The sequence below is a fragment of the Capricornis sumatraensis genome, chromosome 16 (assembly GCF_032405125.1).
Source record: "Capricornis sumatraensis isolate serow.1 chromosome 16, serow.2, whole genome shotgun sequence".
In the NCBI taxonomy this organism is placed as follows: Eukaryota; Metazoa; Chordata; class Mammalia; order Artiodactyla; family Bovidae; genus Capricornis; species Capricornis sumatraensis.
The window spans coordinates 19,808,687-19,834,710 of NC_091084.1; the positions used below are offsets into that span (position 1 = coordinate 19,808,687).

At 37.1% G+C, this 26,024-nt stretch overlaps 1 protein-coding gene across 1 annotated transcript in view; it reads left to right on the plus strand.

The window, feature by feature from the left end:
• Window positions 1-9,462: 9,462 nt before the first annotated feature.
• Window positions 9,463-26,024, plus strand: part of ATM (ATM serine/threonine kinase) — a 141,836-nt gene continuing 125,274 nt past the window's right edge. The window contains exons 1-7 of the mRNA XM_068988664.1: window positions 9,463-9,534; window positions 9,617-9,729; window positions 12,205-12,350; window positions 16,174-16,338; window positions 22,950-23,115; window positions 23,761-23,999; window positions 25,595-25,758. Of these exons, the coding sequence (XP_068844765.1) occupies window positions 9,463-9,534; window positions 9,617-9,729; window positions 12,205-12,350; window positions 16,174-16,338; window positions 22,950-23,115; window positions 23,761-23,999; window positions 25,595-25,758 (1,065 nt within the window). The remainder of the gene's footprint in view (window positions 9,535-9,616; window positions 9,730-12,204; window positions 12,351-16,173; window positions 16,339-22,949; window positions 23,116-23,760; window positions 24,000-25,594; window positions 25,759-26,024) is intronic.

Below are 26,024 nucleotides of genomic sequence, written 5' to 3' on the forward strand. Positions count from 1 at the left end.
CAGGCCTTGTGAGTAGCAAAAGTCTCTGGACCATCCATGTTTTACTGGCCTCTTGGTCCAGGAAAATATTCCCTTCTGTTACTTCTTCCCATGTCTAGAGTTACATTATTAAAATAGTTGATCTCATATGGAACTGCATATCAGCATTTTATCATAGGCTTGGTCATTCATTTGGTAACACAAGAAACAAGTTTCTGAAACAGGTGACATAGAATATACTATAGCTAGCAGTTGTTAGTAAGATCATAAGTAAGAATTTAAGTCAAGAACTTCCATTAGGTATAGCATGGTATGTGCCCAGGTCATCTGACTTAGTTGTTAAATGGCTATAGCTTCAGTTCAGTTCAGTTCAGTTGCTCAGTCGTATCCGACTCTTTGCGACCCCATGGACTGCAGCACACCAGGCCCCCCTGTCCATTACCAACTCCCGGAGTCCACCCAAACCCATGTCCATTGTGTTGGTGATGCCATCCAACCATCTGATCCTCTCTTTCCCCTTCTCTTCCTGCCTTCAATCTTTCCCAGCATCAGGGTCTTTTCAAAGGAGTCAGCTCTCCACATCAGGTGGCCAAAGTATTGGAGTTTCAGCTTCAACATCAGTCCCTCCAATGAACACCCAGGACTGATCTGCTTTAGGATGGACTGGTTGGATCTCCTTGCAGTCCAAGGGGCTCTCAAGAGTCTTCTCCAACACCACAGTTCAAAAGCATCAATTCTTCAGCACTCAGCTTTCTTTACAGTCCAACTCCCACATCTGTACATGACAACTGGGAAAACCATAGCCTTGACTAGGCAGACTATAGCTTGGTGTCAATCTAATTAAGCCTTTTAGCAATGTAACGGACTGAACGACTTTACTTTCACTTCTCACTTTCATGCATTGGAGAAGGAAATGGCAACCCACTCCAGTATTATTGCCTGGAGAATCCCAGGGACAGGGGAGCCTAGTGGGCTGCTGTTTATGGGGTCGCACAGAGTCGGACATGACCGAAGCAACTTAGCAGCAGCAGGAGTGATATAACAGCTATCTCAGAAGTGAGTCTTAGTAAATAGACCTTAGTTAACAAAGCTAGAACTTAATATTCAGTGAAGCATATATATATATATATATATATATATATATATATATTTTTTTTTTTTTTTCTCTCCATTGTGAGGACATTAACCCTGTAGCCAGAGAAGGCTTTAATTCATCAAATAAAAATGAGGTTTGTCAGGGAGCTGGGAAAATCCAAGTGGCCATCTTGGATTTACCTTAGCCCTGACTCTGATTAACAGCTATTCACCCATTTTTAATTCCCCAATTTAGGAGTAGACTCAGTTCAATTCAGTTGCTCAGTTGTGTCTGACTCTTTGTGTAGACTCTGAGTGGAGTGGTACACTCAAAGGGTGGATTTGAGTGGACCATTCTTTGAGTGGACTATTGCCATGTTTTAAATTGACAGGGGTTAATTTTTGTAGAAGCAGAATGAGCTTTGTCTACATCTACCATCATTTTTATAGATCATGGTGAAATAATGCTTATTTAACAAAGTAACAAAAGATTTTAGAAACAAATATAAATCACTTAAAGGCAAAGAAATTCACAATCTGTGATCAAAAGCTGTATTCTAAGAAAACTTTTTCTCTTAACAGAGAGAGAAGACCAAATTCCAGTCTGGTACCAGCTTACTGTTAATAATAAAATATGTTTATTTGGTTAACCTTAGAAAAGTCTTTTCCATAAATCTTGAAGTAGCAGTATTCTTGCAAAGACATCAGAGTGAAACTACAGAAGACATGTTTAGAATCTGATTAAATCACCATTGACAAAGAAACCTGGTCATTGCTGTGACATGTAACACTTTAACATGGTAGGTAACTAGAATTATAACTGACATTTTACCAGGACATATCAGATTTTCATGTATTCCACATAATTTTTAGGATATCTACAGTAGAAGCATCAACCATACAATATAACCTGAGACAATTCATCATTCCTCCAACAGTACTCTCCATATAATTTAACATGTCAGATGAACCCAAGTAATTTAATATCTCTTTTTGGAATGTCTCAGGGTCCTTCTGAAGCATCCCAAAGTTAGCTAAAAGTCAAATCATTTGGGAAGTTTTGTCAATAAATAATAAGAGGGTTTATAACAGTCAGATAGGCTCATATTGGTCACTGTGAAACAGTAGTTATTCACTTAGCCAAAGTAGCAGAAAGGATTTCAAAGGCAAATATAGAACAGATCAATTAAGAGGTAAAGAAACTTAAATCTATTATTAGAAGCAGTTCAACATCTGAAGAAAGTATGTCCTCTTAACAGAGAGAAAGGCCAAATTTAAGTTTTGCACCAGCATTTAAATTCATTTAAAAGCAAATTTACTTAAATTTATTTCAAACTTAGTTCTAATCATGGACAAAACTTTTCTCAGGGTCCACTTTCCACAAAACTTATCACTTTCTGTACCCATTACTTTGTTCTCGCATCCTGAAGCAACCACCTGTAAGTCATACTTGCTTCCTTTTCCCTTCATAAAATGCAGTTTCATTCCTCATACCTTCTTTATTAAAAACATACAGCCTACTTTTCTTAAGTAACCAAGAACTGACCTTTATATTAGCGTTCTGTAGATAGGTAAGCATAAATATCAGTGATAATTTCTAAAAAAAAACCTTAGCTTTCGTATAGAAAACATCTCAGAGTAGCACCAAACATATTTATGAATAGTCCCAAATCTCTTTTAGTTTCTCTGTAAAAGGAAAATTGAATATTTCAGAATCTTATTTAGAAATGACCTAGGTATTCAATAAACTTCTGTCACTTAGTTTAGCACAACTGTAGACATTCAGGTTAACAAAATCTGGAAAGACTATTTTAGACAGACATTTCTAAAGTATATTTATTCCTAATAGGGTTTATCTAAAAGCTCATATCATTTGCATATTATTTTTTAGAAGTTTCTTCACTCAAGATATTTTCCTCATTGACAAACATGTAACAGATATAAAATATAACAATATTTAACATGTTAAACCTAGGCACAATGAAAATATTATGCTTAATGTTAATGACTTGACATGTCTATGTTAGATTAGCAAACAAACATTAATACTGGATACTTAATATTGAATATTTCCCAGTTCACATGAACCTCAGATTCATTCAGTTAAGTTTCTCTTGTATTTAGAATTGTTTGATTTGTAAGCAATTACTTTTCTTTAGGCCAATTAAGTTAGAGCTCATTTATATCTTAACTTCAGTATTATCAAAAAAGATACACGCTGAGAAATACATAAGTCCAGATGGACAGATAGAGAACTCATAGTTTTCCAGTTGAGATTTAAAATGTCTCTTTGATGCTTTTTTTTTCTTGACTTGAAGTTCTAATTTGACCAAGGCTGAGGTCTCAGGCAAAGTGGGCTGTGTATTTCAAGGACCTGGCAAGGGTTAACATCAAGTTTTCCCTAGGCAGGCCTTTTTAACAAGCTAGTTGTTTTTAATTGCATATGCAAAAAGAACTGTTTTTGCAAGTTTCTAAGAAAAAAATTTCATTTTAAGCAGTTTTCTCCAGAGTCTAATCAATATACGGCCATCCTGTGTCAAAAAGTCATCTTTCCTTTCTGTCGTGATAGTTTTATAACTAAAATATAGACCAAATAGTGCTCAAATTGACTCTCATGTCAGGGACAGATCAGCTGATAAAAATCTTGGATTGCCTGTCTGGGAGAAGTGGGGTCTTGTTTGATCAGAAGAATCTGAAGGAGTAAGGGAATTTGCAAGGGTAGGGAAGGAAGCTTGGTCCCTCCCCACCCTGAGAGACGAATAGTTAGAAGGGAATTCTCTAGAATGTTCAGGAGAGTTTTTGATCCCTCAGCCTTCTGGATATAGGAGAAAGACCTGGACCAAAGGGAACCTCAGAATCCTTTCCTAGTCTCTAACAATAGATATCAAATGGGGATAGGGAAGGTTGAGTAGGGGTTGTCTAGGAAATCTGATGAAGAAGGAGGCAGAGGGGGATGGGATAGGGAGGCAACAGAAAGACACATGCAGCATGAGTCCCTCAAATCCAGATTCTAAGGGCCATGAAGGACTGAACATAAGGAAACTCTGAGTCCTTTCCCTAATTTTGGCAAAAGAGATCAAGTTGAAGGATCGTGCTACAATCTAGTATGTCATTCAGAGGACATTTTTTTTGGTCTCCCAGTTTGTACTGGGTCCAGGCCTTTTGCAGGGTCAAATTTTTCCAGTTCCAGATAATGTAGCCAAGGGGTGAGTCTGAGACAGAGGCTCCCAGGACATATCAGAACCCACTGTTAGCCTGCCTGCCATATAATGAGGGTACTGAGAGTCACCAGCCGACAGGCGTCCCTTTTGTTCCAGTGATCTCTCCGTGCAACTGATGGCACAAAATGGCTGACCGTCCCAACAAGTGCATCTGGCAGCGAGAGGTGACCCCTGAGAACTGTTCAGCTAAGGTACCGTGTGACCCAGGTAGAGAAAGAGATTCTCAGGAGTGACCGGGTGACTCACCATTTGGCATTTCCCTGAAATGTGGAGGGCACTCTTGGAATGGCTCAGAGGCAACACCTAGGCTCCTGTAAATCAATCCAGACTAAAAAGGAAAGAAGTGAAAGTGACAGGGAAGATAGGCTGAGGAATCCACCTTACAATCCTACTGGGGAGGCGGTGGCCAGGGGACGATGGGCTCTGTTTTGATTCAACCACTATGTGCCTGACATGAAGCATGGAAGTTGTCTTGCTAGGGTGTAGATGCCCTTGTGGTGTGATTCATTCTATGACTCCCTTATCCTCACACAGGTGTCTTCATGTGGCAGGCGCCATAGTGGCTTTTAAGTGCCTGGCCTGTGCCCACACAATATTGGTTGGCCTAATCCTCAGAAAGGAGTCAAAAGGAGAGACCTTCACCCATCTGCGTGACAGCTACTGGGGTGCAGTGAGCAGTGGGGCCTTTGGAATACACCAGGGGGTAACCCTGGCCAGACGACCTCAGTTGCTTCCATAGCCACTTGCCTGTTGGCAGAGATCCCTGTGAGAAACGAGAGGCCAGGAGGTAGGGGAAGAGACCCCAAGTCCCCACACAGGCAACCAAAAATGTTGTGACCTGTGCACAGGTTGGAAAAGAATTTCCAGACATGAGGAAGAATGCGAGGAGAGTAAAATTAGAGTGGGAGAGGCCATTAAAACAGTGGGCTGGCTCAACGGAGAGCCGAACACTTTTGCAGGCTTCTAGCCAATTTTTATAGCCTCAAGACAGAAAATTCCTACTGGGATGGTGGCATTAGGTGATTGGTTAGGATGCTATAGAATGGGTATTTTACAGGAATGGGGTCAGGGTGCTGGCCAGTTTACATACAGAGGCTCATGGCAACAGTTGATATGGGGCTTCATCAGTTGCAGAAATTTCTATCCTGTGACCTTGGTACAGGGCTCCACACCTATGACCTCAGTTTAGGGCTCCACCTTAAGCACTCAAGAGTGTTGGGTGCTGTTTTTACCAGGTATAGATAAGTAAAAAGACTATTACCATTCAGAGTGAAAATGTGATAGAAGAGTATTGTGATGGTACAGGAGTGGATGAGGTTCTGTAGAAACTGAACCTGGGAGAATCAGTTCCATTTGTGGTAAGACCTTGCAGTGTTAAATTGCCCTGCAGGGTTCTAGGAACCTTCCAGATAGAAGGGAAAGTGCATGTAAAGGCAAATAGATGGGGAAACAATGGAAATAGTGACAGACTTTATTTTCGTGGGCTCCAGAATCACTACAGATGGTGCCTACAGCCATGAAATTAAAAGATGCTTGCTCCTTGGAAGAAAAGCTATGACCAACGTAGACAGTGTATTAAAAAGAGACATTACTTGGCTGACAAAGGTCTGTATAGTCAAAGCTATGGTTTTTCCAGTAGTCATATATGGATGTGAGAGTTGGACTATAAAGAAGGCTGAGCACTGAAAAATTGATATTTTTGAACTGTGTTGTTGGAGAAGACTCTTGAGAGTCCCTTGGACTGCAAGGAGATCCAACCAGTCTATCCTAAAGGAAATCAACCCTGAATATTCATTGGAAGGACTGATGCTGAAGCTGAAGCTCCAATAGTTTGGCCACCTGATGTGAAGAGCTGATTCATTAGAAAAGACCCGGATGCTGGGAAAGATTGAAGGCAGAAGGAGAAGGGGATGACAGAGCACAAGATGGTTGGATGGCATCCCCAACTCAATGGACATGAGTTTGAGCAAGCTCTGGGAGATGGTGAAGGACAGGGAAGCATGTTGTGCTGCAGTCCTTGGGGTTGCAAAGAGTTGGACACAACTGAGCAACTGAACAACAACAAGAACAACAAGGTTATGCAGCTTTTAAGTGTCAGGACCAGGATATGAACTAGTACAGTTTGACCACAGAGCCCACACTTTTACCATTAAGATGAAAATGGCATGCCAAGGGCAGGAAGATCAGATATAAACATCATTGTCAAATTATGCAAAGGGATCAACTTGGTTGAGATCAGAAAAGGACAATGGATTTGCCAATTCAGAAGCTATTACTTAAGAAATATCTATCATAGCAGTTGCATGTTGGGAGTGGAACCTAAATTGTTGTGGATTAATGTATTAATTGAATTAAACTCTTATCTAGTGACTCTCTTACTCTAGCTAACTACTCTAGTTCCTCTAGTCATCTTAAGTTCCTCCAACATTCTTTGCCTTTTCCATCTTAGGAACCTTTGGCTAGGCTAGTCTCCATCTCTAAGATGTTGGGTTCTCTTCACTCTTTCTGTGATTGGCACCAATTCGTTCAGATCTTGGCTTTATTTTAAGCTCCTCTGATATATTTTCTTTGGTAGTTTATAAAAAGTAAATTTTATTTATTTTTTGTTGTTTTCAGTCATTAAGTCATGTCTGATTCTTTGCGACCCCATGAACTGCAGCACGCCAGGCTTCCCTGTCTCTCACTATCTCTAGATTTGCTCAAACTCATGTCTGTTGAGTCTGTGATGCCATCCAATTATCTTATCCTTTTCCCCTCTCCTCTTGCCCTCAATCTTTCCCACCATCAGGGTCTTTTCAGTGAGCTAGATCTTCTCATCAGGTGGCCATAAATAGTATTTGCTTCTTTTGAGACATATGTCACAATTTGGAATTATGCATTGACTTATCAGTGTACTAGTTTATTGTTACTCTCCCCAACTAGTTATGACTCCATGAAGGTAGGATTTGTTCTTTAAGTTTCTACCCCTAGCGTAGTGCCTTGAACACAGTAGTTGCCAAGTAAATATTGTTGCTTGTATCAGTGAAGGAACATTTCGTATTTATATAGATAATACTGAACTGTTTTGTTTTCTTGAAAATAATCAATCTCTGAGAGATGGATAGGGAGAAAAGCAAAGTCAACACAGCTTAAAAAAAAAACTTTAGAGCTACCATTCCTTGAAAGTGTCACATGTTCAGTAAGCATGCATTTTTTTCACATTACAAGTAACATATTAGGAATATAGGTGCCTGCCTTTATGGTTCTTTGGATGTTGTTAAGGTGTTTTCATTGGTTCAGTTCAGTTGCTCAGTCGTGTCCAACTCTTTGCAACCCCATGAATCGTAGCACGCCAGGCCTCCCTGTCCATCACCAACTCCTGGAGTTCACCCAAGCTCACTTACATTGAGTCGGTGATGCCATCCAGCCTTCTCATCCTCTGTCGTCCCCTTCTCCTCCTGCCCCCAACCCCTCACAGCATCAGGGTCTTTTCCAGTGAGTCAATGCTTCACATGAGGTGGTCAAAGTATTGGAGTTTCAGCCTCAGCATCAGTCCTTCCAGTGAACACCCAGGACTGATCTCCTTTAGGATGGACTGGTTGGCTCTCCTTGCAGTCCAAGGGACCCTCAAGAGTCTTCTCCAACACCACAGTTCAAAAACATCAATTCTTCGGCGCTCAGCTTTCTTCACAGTCCAACTCTAACATCCATACAGAATCACTGGCAAAACCATTTCATTGGTTAGAATCCCAATTTTATTTGCATTATTGACTCAAGAGGGCTTAAACTAAGATTGAGCAAGAAGGGAGAGTTCTTGATAAAACTATAATGGAAAAATGAAAACAGTTCTTGTCTTCAAGAAATATACAGTCAAATGAAAATGACCATCAAGTAATCAATGGCCTATATTATACAGCACAGTAAAGGAGGTTGTAAAAGTAAAAGAGAGTGATAATGGTTGGATGGCATCACCGATTCGATGGACATGAGTTTGAGCAAGCTCTGGGAGTTGGTGATGATCAGGGAGGCCTGGCGTGCTACAGTCTATGGGGTCACAGAGTGTTGGACATGACTGAGACTGAACTGAACTGAACTGAAAGGAGGTTGTAATAGGGGTAAAGGAATCAAAACAACTGTTGAATATAAATGGAGAAGACAACTAGAGCTATCTGCCAATAGAAGTAGTTCTGAGTGTCAAAAGAGACGGTAGTAATTTTGTTGGAGAAATTTCTTCCTTTATAGGAAGATTGGACATGGTCTTTCTGTTCCTCCCAATTTTAAGATTCTGTGAGATATTGCAGGGGGAGAAAAACATGCTTGATCTTGAAAGATTGAGTAGAACTTACGTGAAAAGATGGGGAAAGGACTCAACCCTCGTTTTTTCCTCTTGAGATGTATATGTCGTGTAGATATAATAGACATAGGGACATTTTTTTTTTTGTTTATAAATATTTTTAGTAACAATAATGAAGCTTCTTTGTAAAAAGGCTCAGGAATACTAAAACAATCCTTTTCTTGAAGGATTATTTTTTAAGTTTATCGAAGAAAGGTTTGAGTATATCAAAAAATCTGAAAGGAGGTCTACTGCAATGGTATTAAGGCATAGTAAGCTATAGTAGACCTTTGACATTTACAAGGTTGTCACTACAGTGTGTAATTTCCTTCATTTCCTTGTTTAACAATAGTATCATTTTCCTCTATTTTTATGTATTAAATGAGAACTATAAATCCAGTTGAGATGTAAGTTCTTGGCAGGGCTTACTAGCTCTGAGAACCTCTTAACATATCAATTCGAAAACAGAATTTAAGCTTTTGGTTCAGCAAAATGGCAAGTCACTGTCTATAAGAAAGGGTGTTTTTGAATAGTTTAGTTAGTGTTAAATCCTCAAGTACTCTTTTCCTTATTCTTTGCCTGACAATCTTTAATTCATCTTTTATATTTTAATATAAATGTCATGTTTCTTAGGAGAGGTCTCAGAACAATAAAGTAAATTATACATTTCTTATTTTCAATACATTTGCATGTTAAGGCTTTGTTTTGATATATTCCAAGAAAATCATTTAAATATGGAAATATTAAGAAAAATCATTATGCTTTGTAATATGCCTCTAGTTATACAGTTAGATCTAACTGTATAATACCACAATCTGAAATAATTTTACATATATATGTATTTTTTTACAGATACATTTTCTGAAATTCTGAATCATGAGTCTAGCACTTAATGATCTGCTTATTTGCTGCCGTCAACTAGAACTCGATAGAGCTACAGAGCGAAAGGTAGTAAATTACTTAAATTTAATCTTTCTTTGAAATGAATGTGTGATTGGTAACTCATTATTTTGTTCTTTTTCATTTACAGAGAGAGATTGAGAAATTTAAGCGCCTGATTCAGGATCCTGAAACTGTTCGACATTTAGATCAGCATTCAGATTCCAAACAAGGGAAATATTTGAATTGGGATGCTGTTTTTAGGTATTCGATTATATTTTGTTTTCATCTTTTCTTTTCTCTTTCATTTTTATTTCTGTTGTGATATTTTTGTGTGTATATAGGTCAGTTTATCTTTGCTTCTTGTATATCATTGTGCCTTGCATAGGAAATTGATGCTCAATATTTATCTGAAACATAATTTTTAAAGGATGTTCATATAAAAAAATTAAGATTTTTGAGTTATTTGTTCAATAAAATGTCTGATATATCTCACTCAAGATGAGAGAGAATTTCTTTCATATCACTTCATTCATAAGACTTTATTTCAAATTAGAGAATAATATTAAGTTATATTAAGTCCTTATAACTTTGATATCTTTAAATATTGCTCTAAGTAACTGCAATGTATAAATATAATAAAAAGTAAAAAAGAATTTTAGAAAAATTCCATATAAATGCAGTTAACAAAACTTATGCTTTGGAAAGACACAATTCATTACTTGACTGGAGTGACAAACAGAACTGATGCTTTTATATAAAGGTATAATTTTCAATTATGAAATCCATTGATAACTAGAAATAGGTGGTAAGACTTAGGAAAGATAAAGTATTTTAAAGTAATGTAGAATACTGATAAACTTGAAAGAACATTTTCAGTCTAGGGAAATATGAGTATATATTAATTCTTGAGTGTTTAGAATAGATAATCTATTTTATTTTTTAGTTCTTATTTGGCACTAGACAGACCATTGAGGATTTCATCATGGATAACATGAAAAATACATACTTCTTTTCCTGTGGTTCCTTACTTTATTTCAGATGACACAAATAATTTTTGTTGTTTTAGTTACTTATTCTGGTCTCTTTTGTGACCCCATGGACTCTAGCCCACCAGGCTCCTCTGTCCGTGGGCTTTCCCAGGCAAGAATACTGGAGTGGGTTGCCATTTCCTCTGCAGGGGATCTTCCTGACCCCGGTTTTGAATCCACATCTCCTGCATTTGCAGGCAGATTCTTTTCCACTGAGTCCCCCAAAAAGCCTACTACAAATAGAGTTATTATCTAAAGATGAATATTTTTCATAAGCTGATCATGTAGGCCATCTGTGTACCTAACACTCCCAGCTAATCTTGAATATCTTATAGGCAGACTTCATTTAAATTAAGGCTAGAAAACTTACCAACTCTTTAGGAAGGAGGTCCCTATTTTGCTGATAGTTTTACTTTTGTTTTAGGTTCAAAGGATTTGTTAACAAAAGAAATCACTTGTTACAAATAAATAAGTTCAACTTTTAATAGATGATTATTTAACTTAATTTCAGTTCAGTTCAGTCGCTCAGTCGTGTCCTGACTCTTTGCAACCCCAAGAACCGCAGCACGCCAGGCCTCCCTGTCTATCACCAATTTCCAGAGTTTACCCAAACTCATGTCCATTGAGTCAGTGATGCCATCTAACCATCTCATCCTCTGTCGTCCCCTTCTCCTCCTGCCTTCAATCTTTCCCATCATCAGGATCTTTTCAAATGAGTCAGCTCTTTGCATCAGGTGGTCAAAATATTGGAGTTTCAGCTTCAACATTAGTCCTTCCAGTGAACACCCAGGACTGATTTCCTGTAGGATGGACTGGTTGGATCTCCTTGCAGTCCAAGGGACTCTCAAACAATAGAGAAGAGTAACAGCACATACATCACCAAATTGGGCCAACCAACATTCAGACTTAAACAGTGCTGGGAAGTCCCTTGTTAACAGCAATCTGGAGTCCCAATTGGGAAAAGGTCCTGGGCTCTATGTCCACCCCAAGGGTGAGACTTCAAATTGCTATTTTAGGGGTTCCTGCTTATAATCCCAGGCCACAGACTGTTATCATCTTCAGTTTGCATGCACAAATGAAACTCTGATTTAATTTTTACAATGTGGTTTCACCTTGTGAGTCATAAAACTTTTTAGACCCTGGGGGACTGGCCAGGTCCTCAGGGGCTTAAGAGATTCCAAGACCCATTCCTTTCTTATCTCAAGTGCCACCTGACTTGCTGTGCTTGCAGGCAGGTATGAAATCCAGGCAGTGTCCAGGCAGATCAGAAGCAAGTGACAGGCCTGCTCTGTTGCTTCTGAAGCTTGTATAAGACTTCCTCCATTTTAATTTCCCTAATAGTAGGTCATGTAATACACACACACACACACACACACACACACACACAGGTCATGTACTAAATAGCAGAAAGAGGTGAGAAAGAATTGAGAGCTCTTAATTGTATTGCAAGCTTTTAATGATAAATGAGAAAGCAAGCAGGAAAGCAGTAGAAAATCATGGAAGTAAACAGATTAAGAACTTTGTAGACCAGACTTTAAATTGGTATTGAGGGCTTGGCCTTGGAAATGTAATTGTTTTGGTTAGTGTACATTATTTGAAGAAGTGTGGTTTAAAAGCTCTTTATGATGGCATGAAGGACATTTTGAAACTATTAAAAATAATGTTAGTATTTAACAAGTTTTTGGAATTCCATTTCATTTTTTTGAAGGTTTTTACAGAAATATATTCAGAAAGAAACAGAATGTCTGAGAACAGCAAGACAAAATGTATCAGCCTCGACACAAGCCACTAGGCAGAAAAAGATGCACGAAATCAGTAGCTTGGTCAAGGGCTTCATCAAATGTGCAAATAAAAGTAAGTGCTGTTACTTGGCTTAATGGGTTATTGTTTCATGAGTTTGGTCTCAATATGGTGAGATAAATGTTGAGTAGTAACTCTGGTTTCTAGTACATATAATGATTTTTAATATTATAGCTTCAAATATTTGGAGGAATTTATACAAACAGGAGAAGGCAATGGCAACCCACTCCAGTACTCTTGCCTGGAAAATCCCATGGACAGAGGAGCCTGGTAGGCTTCAGTCCATGGGGTCGCTAAGAGTCAGGCACGACTGAGCGACTTCACTTTCACTTTTCACTTTCATGCATTGGAGAAGGAAATGGCAACCCACTCCAGTATTCTTGCCTGGAGAATCCCAGGGACAGAGCAGCCTAGTGGGCTGCCATCTGTGGGGTCGCATAGAGTCAGACATGATTGAAGCGACTTAGCAGCAGCAGCAGCATACAAGCATAGTGAAAAAGTGAAAGTCACTCAGTCATGTCTAACTCTTTGCAACCCCATGGACTATACAATATTCTACAGGCCAGAATCCTGGAGTCGATTGCCTTTCCCTTCTCCAGGAGATCTTCCCAACCCAGGGATTGAACCCAGGACTCCCTCATTCCAGGTAGATTCTTTACCAGCTGAGTCACAAGGGAAGTGTTTTATACAAGCATAGAATGATAGAATCTCAGGGTTGGAAGAATTAAAAGATATTATTTCTGGAGAAGGAAATGGCAACCCACTCCAGTATTCTTGCTTGGGAAATCCCATGGACAGAAGAGCCTGGCCATCTACAGTCCATGGGGTCATGAAGAGCTGGACGTGACTGAGTGACTAAACAAATTTTTTTTTTTACTCCAGAAGATAATGTCATGGTTTTCAAAGGTGCTTTTGTAGCTGGAGGGATGGTTTGATGCCTTTCAAATCTGAACACTTAATAGACCTCTCAGCTCCCCCTGGATCCCCATCCCTTCGTCACATGCAGGTGTCTAGGCTGCCGGCAGCGCTGGGTCTGGAATGCAATCTCCATTGCCTCCGCTTCTGCTGGCAGACAGAATACATCCTCCTTTTTTTCTGTATCAGGTGCAGTTTAGAAAGAAATGAATTCCCAGAGGCTACTGTAACAGGACCTCAATTATGGACTTTGCATGGCAGGAATCTACTCGTTATAGCTTGGAAAAAAAAATTTGCTACCCATTTTTCTTGAATCCCATCTATATGTCCCTGGCACTGAAATATTCTCAATGATTAAACATACCTTTTGAGACTTTCTTTTCTATCTTTGAGTAGTTCTCATAGTAGGGAAAATTTGTCTGTTTGTTACTGCTTCTATTTTCTGAGATAATACAGAAAAATACTAATCTTTTTAATATGACGTCCTTTGAGATATTTGAAGTTAGACATGATATTTCCTGAGTCGTCTTCTATAAACTAAACAGACCTACTTCCTTTAGCTCATATGGCCTACTTTTGTGTCACTTTTCTAAATATTCTTCAGTTTTATTCTCTCTCTTAAAATGTGTGGGACTCAGTCTTATAGGCATATTCTGATTGGTATGGAGTGGAACAGGGCTTGAATATCTTTTATTCTATACTCTTTAACTAATTCATTCTAAGATCAATTAGCTTTCTTGGCAGTCAGAACCCATTCTCAATCAGTACCATGCTTATTATAAATAAATAAATAAATAAATAAATAAATTCTTTTTAGCTCCTGATGAGCAGCATGGCTCCCACTTTATACTTACACGGTTGATGTTTTGAAAAGCTAATATTTTGAACCAGAATGCAGAAATTGCTTTCTGTAAGGAAATGGTTGTCATACAGTGCTGAAAAGCTAGAAGCAGAAATATTTGTTTAGGAACTTGGACTCAAACTGTTTACTCTTCAGAAAGTGGCTTTGTGATGCTAAGTTTAGTTTAAGAATCAGAAAAGCTGAATATGGGTAAACATTAAGTAGAAGGATATAGAATTGTTAGTAAATGATATTTCAGAATGATAGGATGAAAGTTGAGTCTAAAGATAATGGCTTTAGCAAAATTTAGTTTTCTGTCTCTTCTGAGTTGCCATTTCATGTGGATAGCTCCAAGTCCTGAGAAGAAACTCCATTCATAGACTAAAGAAAACCACACTGAAATGTTTTTGCACCTGCTTTTGCTCTGCATCTATTAAAATTTGTGTTCTTGGCTACTACTGCTGGGCTCTTAATAGATCTTAATATGGTCTTACAGAGTTTATGATTGAATGAAAGATACTTGTAGCTCATTCGTAGCCCATCAGAAAAGTATGCAGCTTAGAATTTTGCTTTAAAGTGAAAAAAACCCTTCTATTGCAAAATTGACAGTGGAGATCACATTTTAAAGTGTATTTTTATTTAAGGCTTTTTTTTCTTTTGAGTTTTACTTTGTAGCTTAAACATTGTTAATTTCAGAGCAAGACCAGGTTGCTACTATCATGTTATCTCACTTCCTAAATTTTTTTTTTCAAACGGTTTGAGGGTTGATGGGAATTTAATACGTGTCTAAATTTTGCCAGACTGGCTTAACATCTAAGGTTTGATGAAAGAAACAGATGAGAAAAAAAGTGGTATCTGGAAAGGAACCAGTAAGCAAATATTGTTCAACTATGACAGAAGTTATAGTTAAGAAAATATTACAAAGACTATAAGAGACAAATGCACAGGGTGTTACAGCAGAGGATATTGTGATCGTGCATTTCATCATTAGCCAGATTTCTAAAATTATAATACAAGTCATTAGTAAAAATAACATTTTAGACAAAAGGCCAAGGAGCAATGATGTTTTTAGTTGATCAGTGTATTTTTATTTACCATACATATATACTGAATACAACTAGTCTTATCATAAAAAACCCTAAACTAGTATATATTCAGATGTACATAATGACTTGCTCATAGCTTGCAACAAAAAATATGTATGCAATTTTAAGGTTGTTAATAGTGAAATATGAAAAATTTCAACTGTGACACCAGCATGATTTATTGTAACAAAAGTAACTAAGTAATTTTTAAATGTACTTTGTTACCTTTAAGAATATATCCATTTTATATATATGTATATATATAAAATGTATTTATGTATATATATATATATATATATATATATATATATAAAACTTTCAGGACCTCTAATAAACAAAACTAATTATAACCTTATATATTTGTATGCAATAAATGCTATTATAGGACTTGAAAGTAATTTTTCTTTTCAAAGTAAATAATAGTCTCCTTAATATCTTATTCTAATAAATTTAGATTTTTATTAAAAACATCAAGAAACTTTGAATCATTTTAGGTCTAATGTCAGAAATTGTGAATTATTAAGGATAGAGTGAATGATTATTTTTGTTATATAATCCTTCAGATTTGGCAGACTAGCAGATTGGTAAAGGGACCAGATATAAATGTTTTTGACTTTTGAAGGCTATATAGTCTCTGTCTCAACTACTCAACTTTGCCGTTTTAGCTTGAAAGTAATCACAAACAATATGTAAGTTAATAGATATATCTGTGGTCTAATAAAAGGTGTTTTTTTTGGATTTTTTAAAATATAAATTTATTTATTTTAATTGGAGGCTAATTACTTTACAATAGTGTATTGGTTTTGCCATACATCAACATGAATCCACCACGGGTGTACCCGTATTTCCCATCCTGAACGCCCCTCCTACCTCCCAAAACTTTGTTTTCAGAAACATGATTGGCTGAATTTTGCCCCAAGGGCTGTAATTTTCTAATCACTCATTTATGAGAAAGAGGTTCATACAGTTGCTGTTCCAAGTGTCCTTAACATATTTTTCTTGAGATTAATGTTTTTGCTTGTTTATTTTTAAATAGGAGCACCCAGGCTGAAATGTCAAGAACTGTTGAATTATATCATATATACAGTGAAAGATTCATCCAGTGGTGCTATTTATGGAGCTGATTGTAGCAATATATTGCTGAAGGACATTCTTTCAGTGAGGAAATACTGGTGTGAAATATCTCAGCAACAGTGGCTCGGTATGTTCTGAAGTTTGTTGTTTGTGATTTTTTCCTTGTGAAATGAAATTTTGCCAAAAGATCATTGAGAAACTATATATATCTCCCAAATGACCTCACAGTTTAACAGTACCTTGGTAAAATTAAATGGTTATAGATTTTAACAGTTTTTATGTATTATTTACTTCCTAAATTGTTATCACTAATAATGTATTTGGTGCCTGCTATCAGAACTTAAATTGCAGAATTGAAGGATGCCATATCTCTCCTCAAAGACTTGGCAGTCCAGTGACAGAACAAAACAAAGTAAACCCAAAGTTAGAAGAAAGTGAGTTCACAGATCAGTAACACCTAAACTCAACAATGATTCACAGAGTAGAAAGAAGAAAACCAAGAGAGAGAGGTATCATAAAAGGGAAAGCAAGAGAGTTTCAAGTTGGTGTGGCATTTCAAGTGTTGTAGAGGTAGTAAGACACAGAAGTATCAATTGGATTAGGCAGTTAGCAGGTCACTGGTAAGGTGCTGTGCTGTGCTTAGTCACTCAGTTGTGTCCGACTCTTTGCGACCCATGGACTGTAGCCCGCCAGGCTCCTCTGTCCATGGGGATTCTCCAGGCAAGAACACTGGAGTGGGCTGCCATGCCCTTCTCCAGGGGATCTTCCCAACTGAGGAATTGAACCCAGGTCTCCTGCACTGCAGGTGGATTCTTTATCAAAAAATACTATAATAGAATATATAGGACTCAGTGACTTAGAAGGTAAGTAGAGTAGGATGGATGCCAGCGAGGAATTGTTTACAGTTTCTAGGTGAGAAGTACTAAGTGACCGCAAAGGAAATTTGGTCAGAGACTGAAATTTTTGAGTTTATTTATTTCAGAGGTAGAGTATATCTGTCTCTGTGTTGGCTTAGTGGGTGGAAATGGTATTTGGCTTTAACGAGGTGACTTTAAGCCAGCTGTCAAAGTCTTCTAATATAGCTGCCTCTGAAAATTTAGAAACTCAGTGTTTTTCATTGAGAAGTATTCAAGATAAGTTGTGATAACTTAATAGACATGTATCTGTATTTTTTTACTGTCAGTTTATCATTTCAAGATAAGATGTTTGTGGACTGTAAAACCATGACCTAATTGGTGCCCTGTGTTGTATTCTACTGTTCCTACATGAATAAAGGTCTTCTCAGCTGTTGGTTAATTTCTTAGCTGTCTGGGGCCTTTGCTGTTTTTCTGAGCACAAAGGAAGTTGTATCTCAAACAGGGCCTCAGAAAGCCTAGAAGCAGACTTTGGCGAATAGGCCAGTGATGTCTAGGATACTCCAAAACATCCGTCACCAAAATAGTTCAGCCTAAATATTTAGGATTTTGTACAAGATTATTTCTTGTAACGATGGGTCTCTCTTAAAAATAGGCAGTCATTCCTCTAGTCTCTGTATAATGATTCCATCATCTGGCACATTCTCTGAAATTCTCTGTATTTTTAAGGTAACTACCTCCACTTGTAATAATCAGTCTTTTTGGTGAATTTTTCAAGTTAGTTATCGTCTCTGAAATTTACTTCTCTAATGAAATTCTGGGCTTCCCTGGTAGCTCAGAGGTTAAAGTGTCTGCTCAAGAGGTGTTTACATTCAAAATCTATTTGGTAGAGATGGCTATTGACATTGTTATGGGTGAAATTGTCTAGGTAGAGGGTTTAATATGAGATGAGAAGATGGCCTAAGACTAAACCAACATTTCTGTATATATTTTGGAATCAGCATGTTAATTTCTACAAAATCCTGCAGCAGTTTTATTTGGATTGTTTTGACCCTGTTGAACAATTTAGGGGAGATAGATGTCTTAACAACATAGACTCTTCCAGTCCATGAGCATGATATATCTCTCCATTTATTTAGGTCGTTTTTGATTTTTATCAGCATATGCAGAATTTGTATAGTTTTGTTAGATTTATGTTGTTGTAGTTGGTAAGTTTTCCTGTCTTTTAAAAACATTTTCTTTTCCATATTGTTCAGAAATAAACATATCGATCTGGAACCTTGCTAAAATCATTCTCTTATTAGGTCTAACACCTCTTTTGCTCATTCTGGGGAATTTTCTGTTTAGACAGTCCTGTCATCTGCAAGTAATAGAGAGTTTTACTGAGCCATGTGGCCTGATTTCTTTTTTCACCTTATATTGGCTAGGACCTTAGTATAAGTATTTTTTAATGATAAGATATGCATAACATAAAATTTACTTTTTTAACCATTTTAATGTATACAATTCAGTGGTATTAAGAATATTCATTGTTGTGCAACCATCACCACTCATTTCTAGAACTTTTTTCTTCTTCCTAAACTGAAACTGTACCCACTAAATAAGAACCTGCCCTACTTCCTCCTCCAGCTCTTCCTCCTCCAGCAACTATTCTATTTTCTGTCTGTGAATTTGACTACTCTAGCTACCTCCTATGGAGAAGGAAATGGCAACCCACTCCAGTACTCTTGCCTGGAGAATCCCAGGGATGGGGGAGCCCGGTGGGCTGCCGTCTCTGGGGTCACACAGAGTTGGACATGACTGAAGCGACTTAGCAGCAGCAGCAGCTGCCTCCTATAAATGAAATTCTACAATATTTGTCCTTTTCTGAACGACTTATTTCACTTAGCATAATGTTCACATGTTGTAGCATTCATCAGTTTTCTTCCTTTTAAAGTCTTAATGATATTCCATTGTTTATATATACTACATTTTCTTTACCCATTCATCTGTCATTGGACACTTTGGTTGGTTGTATGTTAGGCTACTGTGAATAATACTATTATAAACTTGGGTGTACAAATGGCTCTTTGAGTCTTTCCTTTCAATTCTTTTGGCTATATATTCAGAAGTGAAATTGCTACATCATGTGGTGATTCTATGTTTAATTTTTTAACTACTCACCATACTGTTTTCCACAAGGGCTACACCGTGTTATATATTCACCAGCAATGGACAAGTGTTCCAATTTCTCCACACCCTCACCAGCACTTCATTTTCTTTCTTTCTTTTTTTTTTTTGATAATAGCCATCCTAATGGGAAGTGGTATCTCATTGTAATCTTGGTTTACATTTCTTTAATGACTAGTGATGTCAAACTTTTCATATGCTTATTTGGCCATTTGTGTATCATCTCTCTACAAAAGTCTATTCAGATATTTTGCCCAGTTTTTATAAGGTTGGTTGTTGTTGGATTGTAGGAGTTCTTTATATACATTGAATATTAATCCCTTATCAGATATATGATCTGGAAATATTTTCTCCCATTCTGTTGCAGGAAGGGGGACCCCTTCCAGGGCCCGAAAGTGGGCTCTTGTCTTAACACTTGGAAATGAATTGTCCAAGGAGACACCTGTACTGAAAAAGCAAGATATTTTATTGGGAAGAGGTGCCCAGGCAGAGAGCAGTAGGGTAAGGGAACCCAGGAGAACTGCTCTGCCACGTGGCTCGCAGTCTCGGGGCTTATGGTGATGGGGTTAGTTTCTGGGTTGTCTTTGGCCAGTTATTCTGACTCAGAGTCCTTCCTGGTGGCGCAAGCATTGCTCATCCAAGATGGATGTCAGCAAGAAGAATTCTGGGAGGTGGTTAGACACGTGGTGTCACCTTTTGACCTTTCCTGAACTCTTCCAGTTCAGTTCAGTCGCTCAGTCATGTCCAACTCTTTGCGACCCCATGAACTGCAGCACACCAGGCTTCCCTGTCCATCACCAGCTCTTGGAGCTTGGTCAAACTCACGTCCATCGAGTCGGTGATGCCGTCCAACCATCTCATCCTCTGTCGTCCCCTTCTCCTCCTGCCTTCAGTCTTTCCCAACATCAGGGTCTTTTCCGATGAGTCAGTTCTTCATATCAGGTGGCCAGACTATTGGAGCTTCAGCATCAGTCTTTTCAAAGAATATTCAGGTTTGATTTCCTTTAGGATTGACTGGTTTGATCTTCCTTGCTGAAGAAGGGATGCTCAAGAGGCTTCTCCATCACCACAATTCAAAAGCATTAATTTTTCAGCACTCAGCCTTCTTTATGGTCCACCTCTCACATCTGTACATGACCACTGGAAAAACCATAGCTTAGACTATACTGACTTTTATGGATTGCCTTTAATTCTGATGATACTGTCCTCTAATGCATGAAAGGTTTTGATTTGATGAATACAGTTTATTTTTTCTTTCATTGCCTGTGCTTTGGGGGTCATTTCCAAGAAATCACTGCCAAATCTAATGTCATGAAGCTTTCCCCCTCTATTTTCTTCTAAGAGTTTTAATAGTTTTTCCTCCAATATGATTTTGATTAGGAGTGGTGAGAACAGACATCCTTTCTTGTCCTGTTCCTGGTTTTAGGTGGAACAATTCAGTGTTTGCTCATTATCATGTTAGCTATTGATACAGGCTGAGGACATTTCCTTCTATTTTGGTTGCTCATGGTTTTTAATCGTGAGTGGTTATTGAATTAGGTTAAATTTTTTCCTGCATATATTGAGATAATCATAGAGCTTTTTGTCTTAGTTTACTGATAATGGTGAGTTATGTTGATTAGTTTTTCATAGGTTGACTCAACCTTATGTTCCTGCTATATACCCTACTAGGGCATGATGTATTATCTATTTTATATATTGAATTTGAAGGTCATGGTTGTTGTAAGGTTTTTAACTATGAACTCAGTTTCTTTAATAGATGCAAGATTTAGGTTATGCAATATAGATGCAATATATTTAGGTTATATATTTCAGTGATATATGATTATTTGTTTCTTTAAGAATTTGTTCATTTCATATGAGTTGTTGAAAGTATGAGTGTAAAGTTCTTAAATATTGTCTTATTATCCTTCTAATATGCTCTGTTGTGATATTGCCTCTTTCATTACTGATTCTGGTCTTATTTTTAGTTCCTTTTGTTTGTTTTGGATTTCATTTCTTCTCTAGTTTCTTAAACGTAGATCATTAATTTGAGAGCTTCTTTCCCAGTACATGCATTTAATATAATAAATTTTTCTCTAAACACTGCTTTAGTCACATCTCACAAATGTTGACAATGTTGAGAGAGCAATTTATAGAATTAAATGACTACATTAGAAAAGAAGAAATATATCAAGTATATATATATAAATACATAATATATACCTTAGATTCCAAGTATATCAATATATACCTTAGATTCCATCTCAAGAACTTGAAAAAGAAAAATCCAAAGACTTCAAGCAGAATAACAGAAATCAATGAACACAGAAAACAATAAAGAAAAATTATAGAAAAAAGTTGACTCTTGGACTTCCCTGGTGGCTCAGTGGTAAAGAATCAACCTGCCAATGCAGGAGACATGGGTTCGATCCCTGAGCTGGGAGGATCCCACATGCCACGGTGTGGTTAAACACATGCACCACAACTGTTGAGTGGGTGCTCTAGGGGCTGGGAGCTGCAACTCCTGAAACCCACATGCCCTAGAGCCTGTGCTTTGCATCAAGAGAAGCTACTTCAGTGGGAAGCCTGCTCACTGGAACTAGAGAGTGTCTGCTGCTCACGTCAGTGAAGATGCAGCATAGCCAAAAAAAAAAAAAAAAGATATTCTGGCTACTCGTTGGCTACTCTACTCATTCTGGCTACTCTGGATACCCATCATTGTTGTGAGAAATTGTCCTTTTTCTCTGATTAGTAATCTCATGTCTTCTGTCAGTATCCATAAAACTGGTATTCTAATTTATTTTTACATTTATCTGACTGCACCAGGTCTTAATTGTGGCACATGGAATCTTCTGTCTTCATTGCAGCATGTAGGATCTTTTAGTTGAGGCATGTGGGATCTTTTTAGTTGCAGCATATGGGATCTAGTTTCCTGACCAGGGATCGAACCCGGGCCTCCAGCATTTGGAGTGTGGAGTCTTAGCTACTGGACCACTGGGGAAGTCCCCTGTTATTTTAATTTGTTAGATTGCAAATAGCGTAAAGTCTGAGTCTTTTCATACTTCCTGACACACTTTACACACATTATTAGGCAACTAGCATAGAACAATATAAAACTGTCTCAAGTGTTTTGTTGGGCCTAGCCAAAGGAATTTAGGAATAGAGAAATTAAGTCTGAGGTCTGGCTCTTAAACTAATGTTCACATACTTTGCTGCCTGTAGTTGTTCCTGTCTTTTTTTTTTTTTTTTTTTAATGATTTTTATTTATTTTTGGTTGTGCTGGGTCCTTGTCGCTGGGGGACTTTTCTCTAGTTGTGGTGAGCAGGGGCTACATTTTAGTTGTGGTGCCTGGGCTTCTCTTCACGGTGGCTTCTCTTGCTGCATAGCACAGGTTCTAGGGCATGTGGGCCTCAGTAGTTGTGGCACATAGGCTTAGCTGCTCTGCAGCACGTGGGATCTTCTTGTCGAGGGATCAAACCTGTGTCTCCTGCACTGGCAGGCAGAGTCTTTACCACTGATCCACCAGGGAAGCCCTGTTCCTATATTGAAGACAGTTTAATTTATAAAGTTAAATATTGATGGGATTCTTTAACTGTATTAAATATAAATTAGTATAATTTTTAATGTTTTGTTTATGGGATTACCAAAATTTGAATTGTGGCATTTAATTAAGTTAAATGTTTTGACAGTTTTCTTTTTAAAAACATAACTAATACTTTTTTTTTTTTTTAAGAATTGTTCTCTGTGTATTGTAGTCTATATCTTAAACCTTCACAAGACATTAATAGAGTGTTGGTGGCAAGAATAATTCAAGTTGTGACCAAAGGATGCTGTTCACAGACTGATGGATTAAATCTCAAATTTTTGGATTTTTTTTGTAAGGCCATTCACCAGGCACGGTAATCTAATCTGTTTTTGTTTTGTATTGGAAATTCATCTGATCCTTTTACAAGACTGTGTTTTATATTGAGTAACTACAATTTTTTACCAATCTTAGGAAAGCATTGGACCTGTTATAGTAGAACTAGTGGATTCCCTAAGAAAGTGTTAGGTCCAGTACTTGCTGAATATTCAGTATTCAGAACGTGAAATAATGTTCTTGAGTGGGGAGATGTCTTGCTTTTTAATAACAGGGAAAGCTTTATGGCCTCTAAGAATTTTTGTTTTCCCCATTTTCGAAGATAGGTATAATGGGCTAAGAATAAAATGAATTGGGGATGTGTTTTGGAAATATCAAGATCTTATTGTGTGGCATTACCCAATTTATAATGTGAACTATTTTGTAAGTGGTAGGTATTATGAATTAGTTTATTTTTAGACAATGTTTTAGCAGCAGGGAGAGAGAACAGATCTCTTAGTGCCAATTAAGAACTATTTTTTGCTGTTGCTATGCAATGCTGCTATGATTTTTTTTTTCTGAACAAGTCTGAAAGTAAGGTTATTATTTGGATGTCAAATTTTTTCTTTCAGTGTGCAACTTCATAACTGTCTTCAGTTTGTGCATTTTCCCCTGTTGTATTAAGTCTTTTTATTTTATGTTACAGACAAGAAAAGAGCTCTGCAGGTCTAAATCATATCTTAGCAGCATTTATTATCTTCCTCAAGACTTTGTCTGTTAACTTTCGAATTCGAGTGTGTGAATTAGGAGATGAAATTCTTCCTACCTTACTTTATATTTGGACTCAACAGAGACTTAATAATTCCTTAAAAGAAGTAATTATTGAATTATTTCAGCTACAAATTTATATCCATCATCCAAAGGGAGCCAAAACTCAAGATAAAGGTATAAAGAAAGTTTTTGCTATTTTGAATTTGTTTCTTCATTGATATACAAAGGGTTAAGTATGAAATCTGTATGATCAGGAGGTTATGACCTTCTTCTGGATTGTTATGCATGGTAATAGAATTAGTCATGAGGATATCTTTCACTTTCTTAAAAAAAAAATTGAAACTATGGTAGCAAATCATATCATGCACTGCCATTTGTTAGTACAGTTCTGCATTTTATAAGGAGTACAAACAAAGATGAGACACTGTTTCCTCTAGGAGCTGATTATGTAGTAATAATTAGCTGCTAAGAGGTGTGACACAGAGAAGGCAAGATCTTGTTTATCTACTTATGTATTGCTTTTATTAGAAAAATAAAATTGATAGGTATGGACTGAACCAGCTAGATGTCAGTTCCTAATGAAGATAAATACATATTGTCTCAAACCTCATAGTTATTCCAGGCTTCTGTTTGCTAGGAAAACTGAAAATAAATGACTTATCCTCCGTTCATTCCTTTAAGTTAATCTTTCACCAAGAGTATTGCTTGGATGGTGTAGTTCCATTCAGTAGACAAGAATTTAAGTGGGTAGAACCAGAATTGAATGAGTTCACTCGTGCTTAGGCTATGTTTTGACTCTTGCTTGTACTAGCTTTTAAGCCAATTCATCATGGTTAGTATAATGACCTTACTTTATCACAATCAGCTGTGTGTGTTTTGTGCATTCTTCTAGCATACATAGTTAGATGTATTTATAGCCCATGAAATGACTATAGGTCAGAGAATAGTGACTTTTCTCAGTTTTTCATCTTTCATATAGCTCTCACCAGAATGAAAATTAGGCTTATTCGGGCATGGTGTGATATATTTAGGGTTTTAGTTAAATGTATGTTTAGGATGAATTGAAAATTGCCAGATGATAAGGCTGTCAGAAATGTTAATACAGTTTTAGGCTACATTAATAGATTGTATTAAATTCTTAAATAGATTAAATTAAATTCAGTAATAGATTTTAAATAGGTTCTATGTTTGTGGAAAGTAATAGCCCCACTGTTTGTTCCTCATACTTGTTAGATAAGAATTGTGAGTATTCTGGTACACTCATGAGATTTTGTAGAATAAGCATTTTTGAGAGACGTAAGTCGACTGGAGTGTGTCTAGGGAAAGAGGAGAGATGACGATGTGATGTCTGGATAACATGTTATTTGTACACTGGTTGAAGAAATTGGTAATGTTTTTCTGTTAAACAAAGGCATGCAGAGAAGTTGGTTCTCATTTAAAAGAGGGGACATATTAATTGTATTGTTTTTTTAAATTCTTCCATATTCTTATCAAACTTTCTCTAACCAATTTAATCAAAATTTCAATCAAACTTTCTTTTATTTCTTCTCTCCTCAAAGCATATACAGTTAACTGAGTGTGAGGTGGACATCATTAGGAAGTAGAGCTTGTCAAGGATATAGTCAAGGAGCCATTAGTAGTAAATAGACTGTACCAGATGTCTTCTAATGTTTCCACCTTAACAGCTGAATGGTTATGTGGGAGTTGGTGGTACAAATGGATTGTATATATAGATTATATTTTAATTTAATTATTTTTTAACATTACAGGTGCTTATGAATCAAGAAAGTGGAGAAGTATTTTATACAACCTGTATGATTTGCTAGTTAATGAAATAAGTCATATAGGAAGCAGAGGGAAATATACTTCAGGATCTCGTAATATTGCTGTTAAGGAAAACTTGATTGAATTGATGGCAGATATTTGTCACCAGGTATAGTAGATCTTGTCACGTTTTGAAATTTCCCATTCATTTTCCTTTTTATTAGGCCTGTAAAAAGCCTATAAAATTACTCTGTACATGTTGATTCCTTTCAAAACACCATAAATGTTTAGAATTGCCCTTCTAACTTACAAGATAACTATCTTGCAAATATAAACTTAGTAAAAACTGACTATGAACTTTTACATTCTTAAAAAAGTTATCTACAGGAAATAAGGTTATCCTAACCCTATGTGTTTCTTTTTTTTTCCTACTGA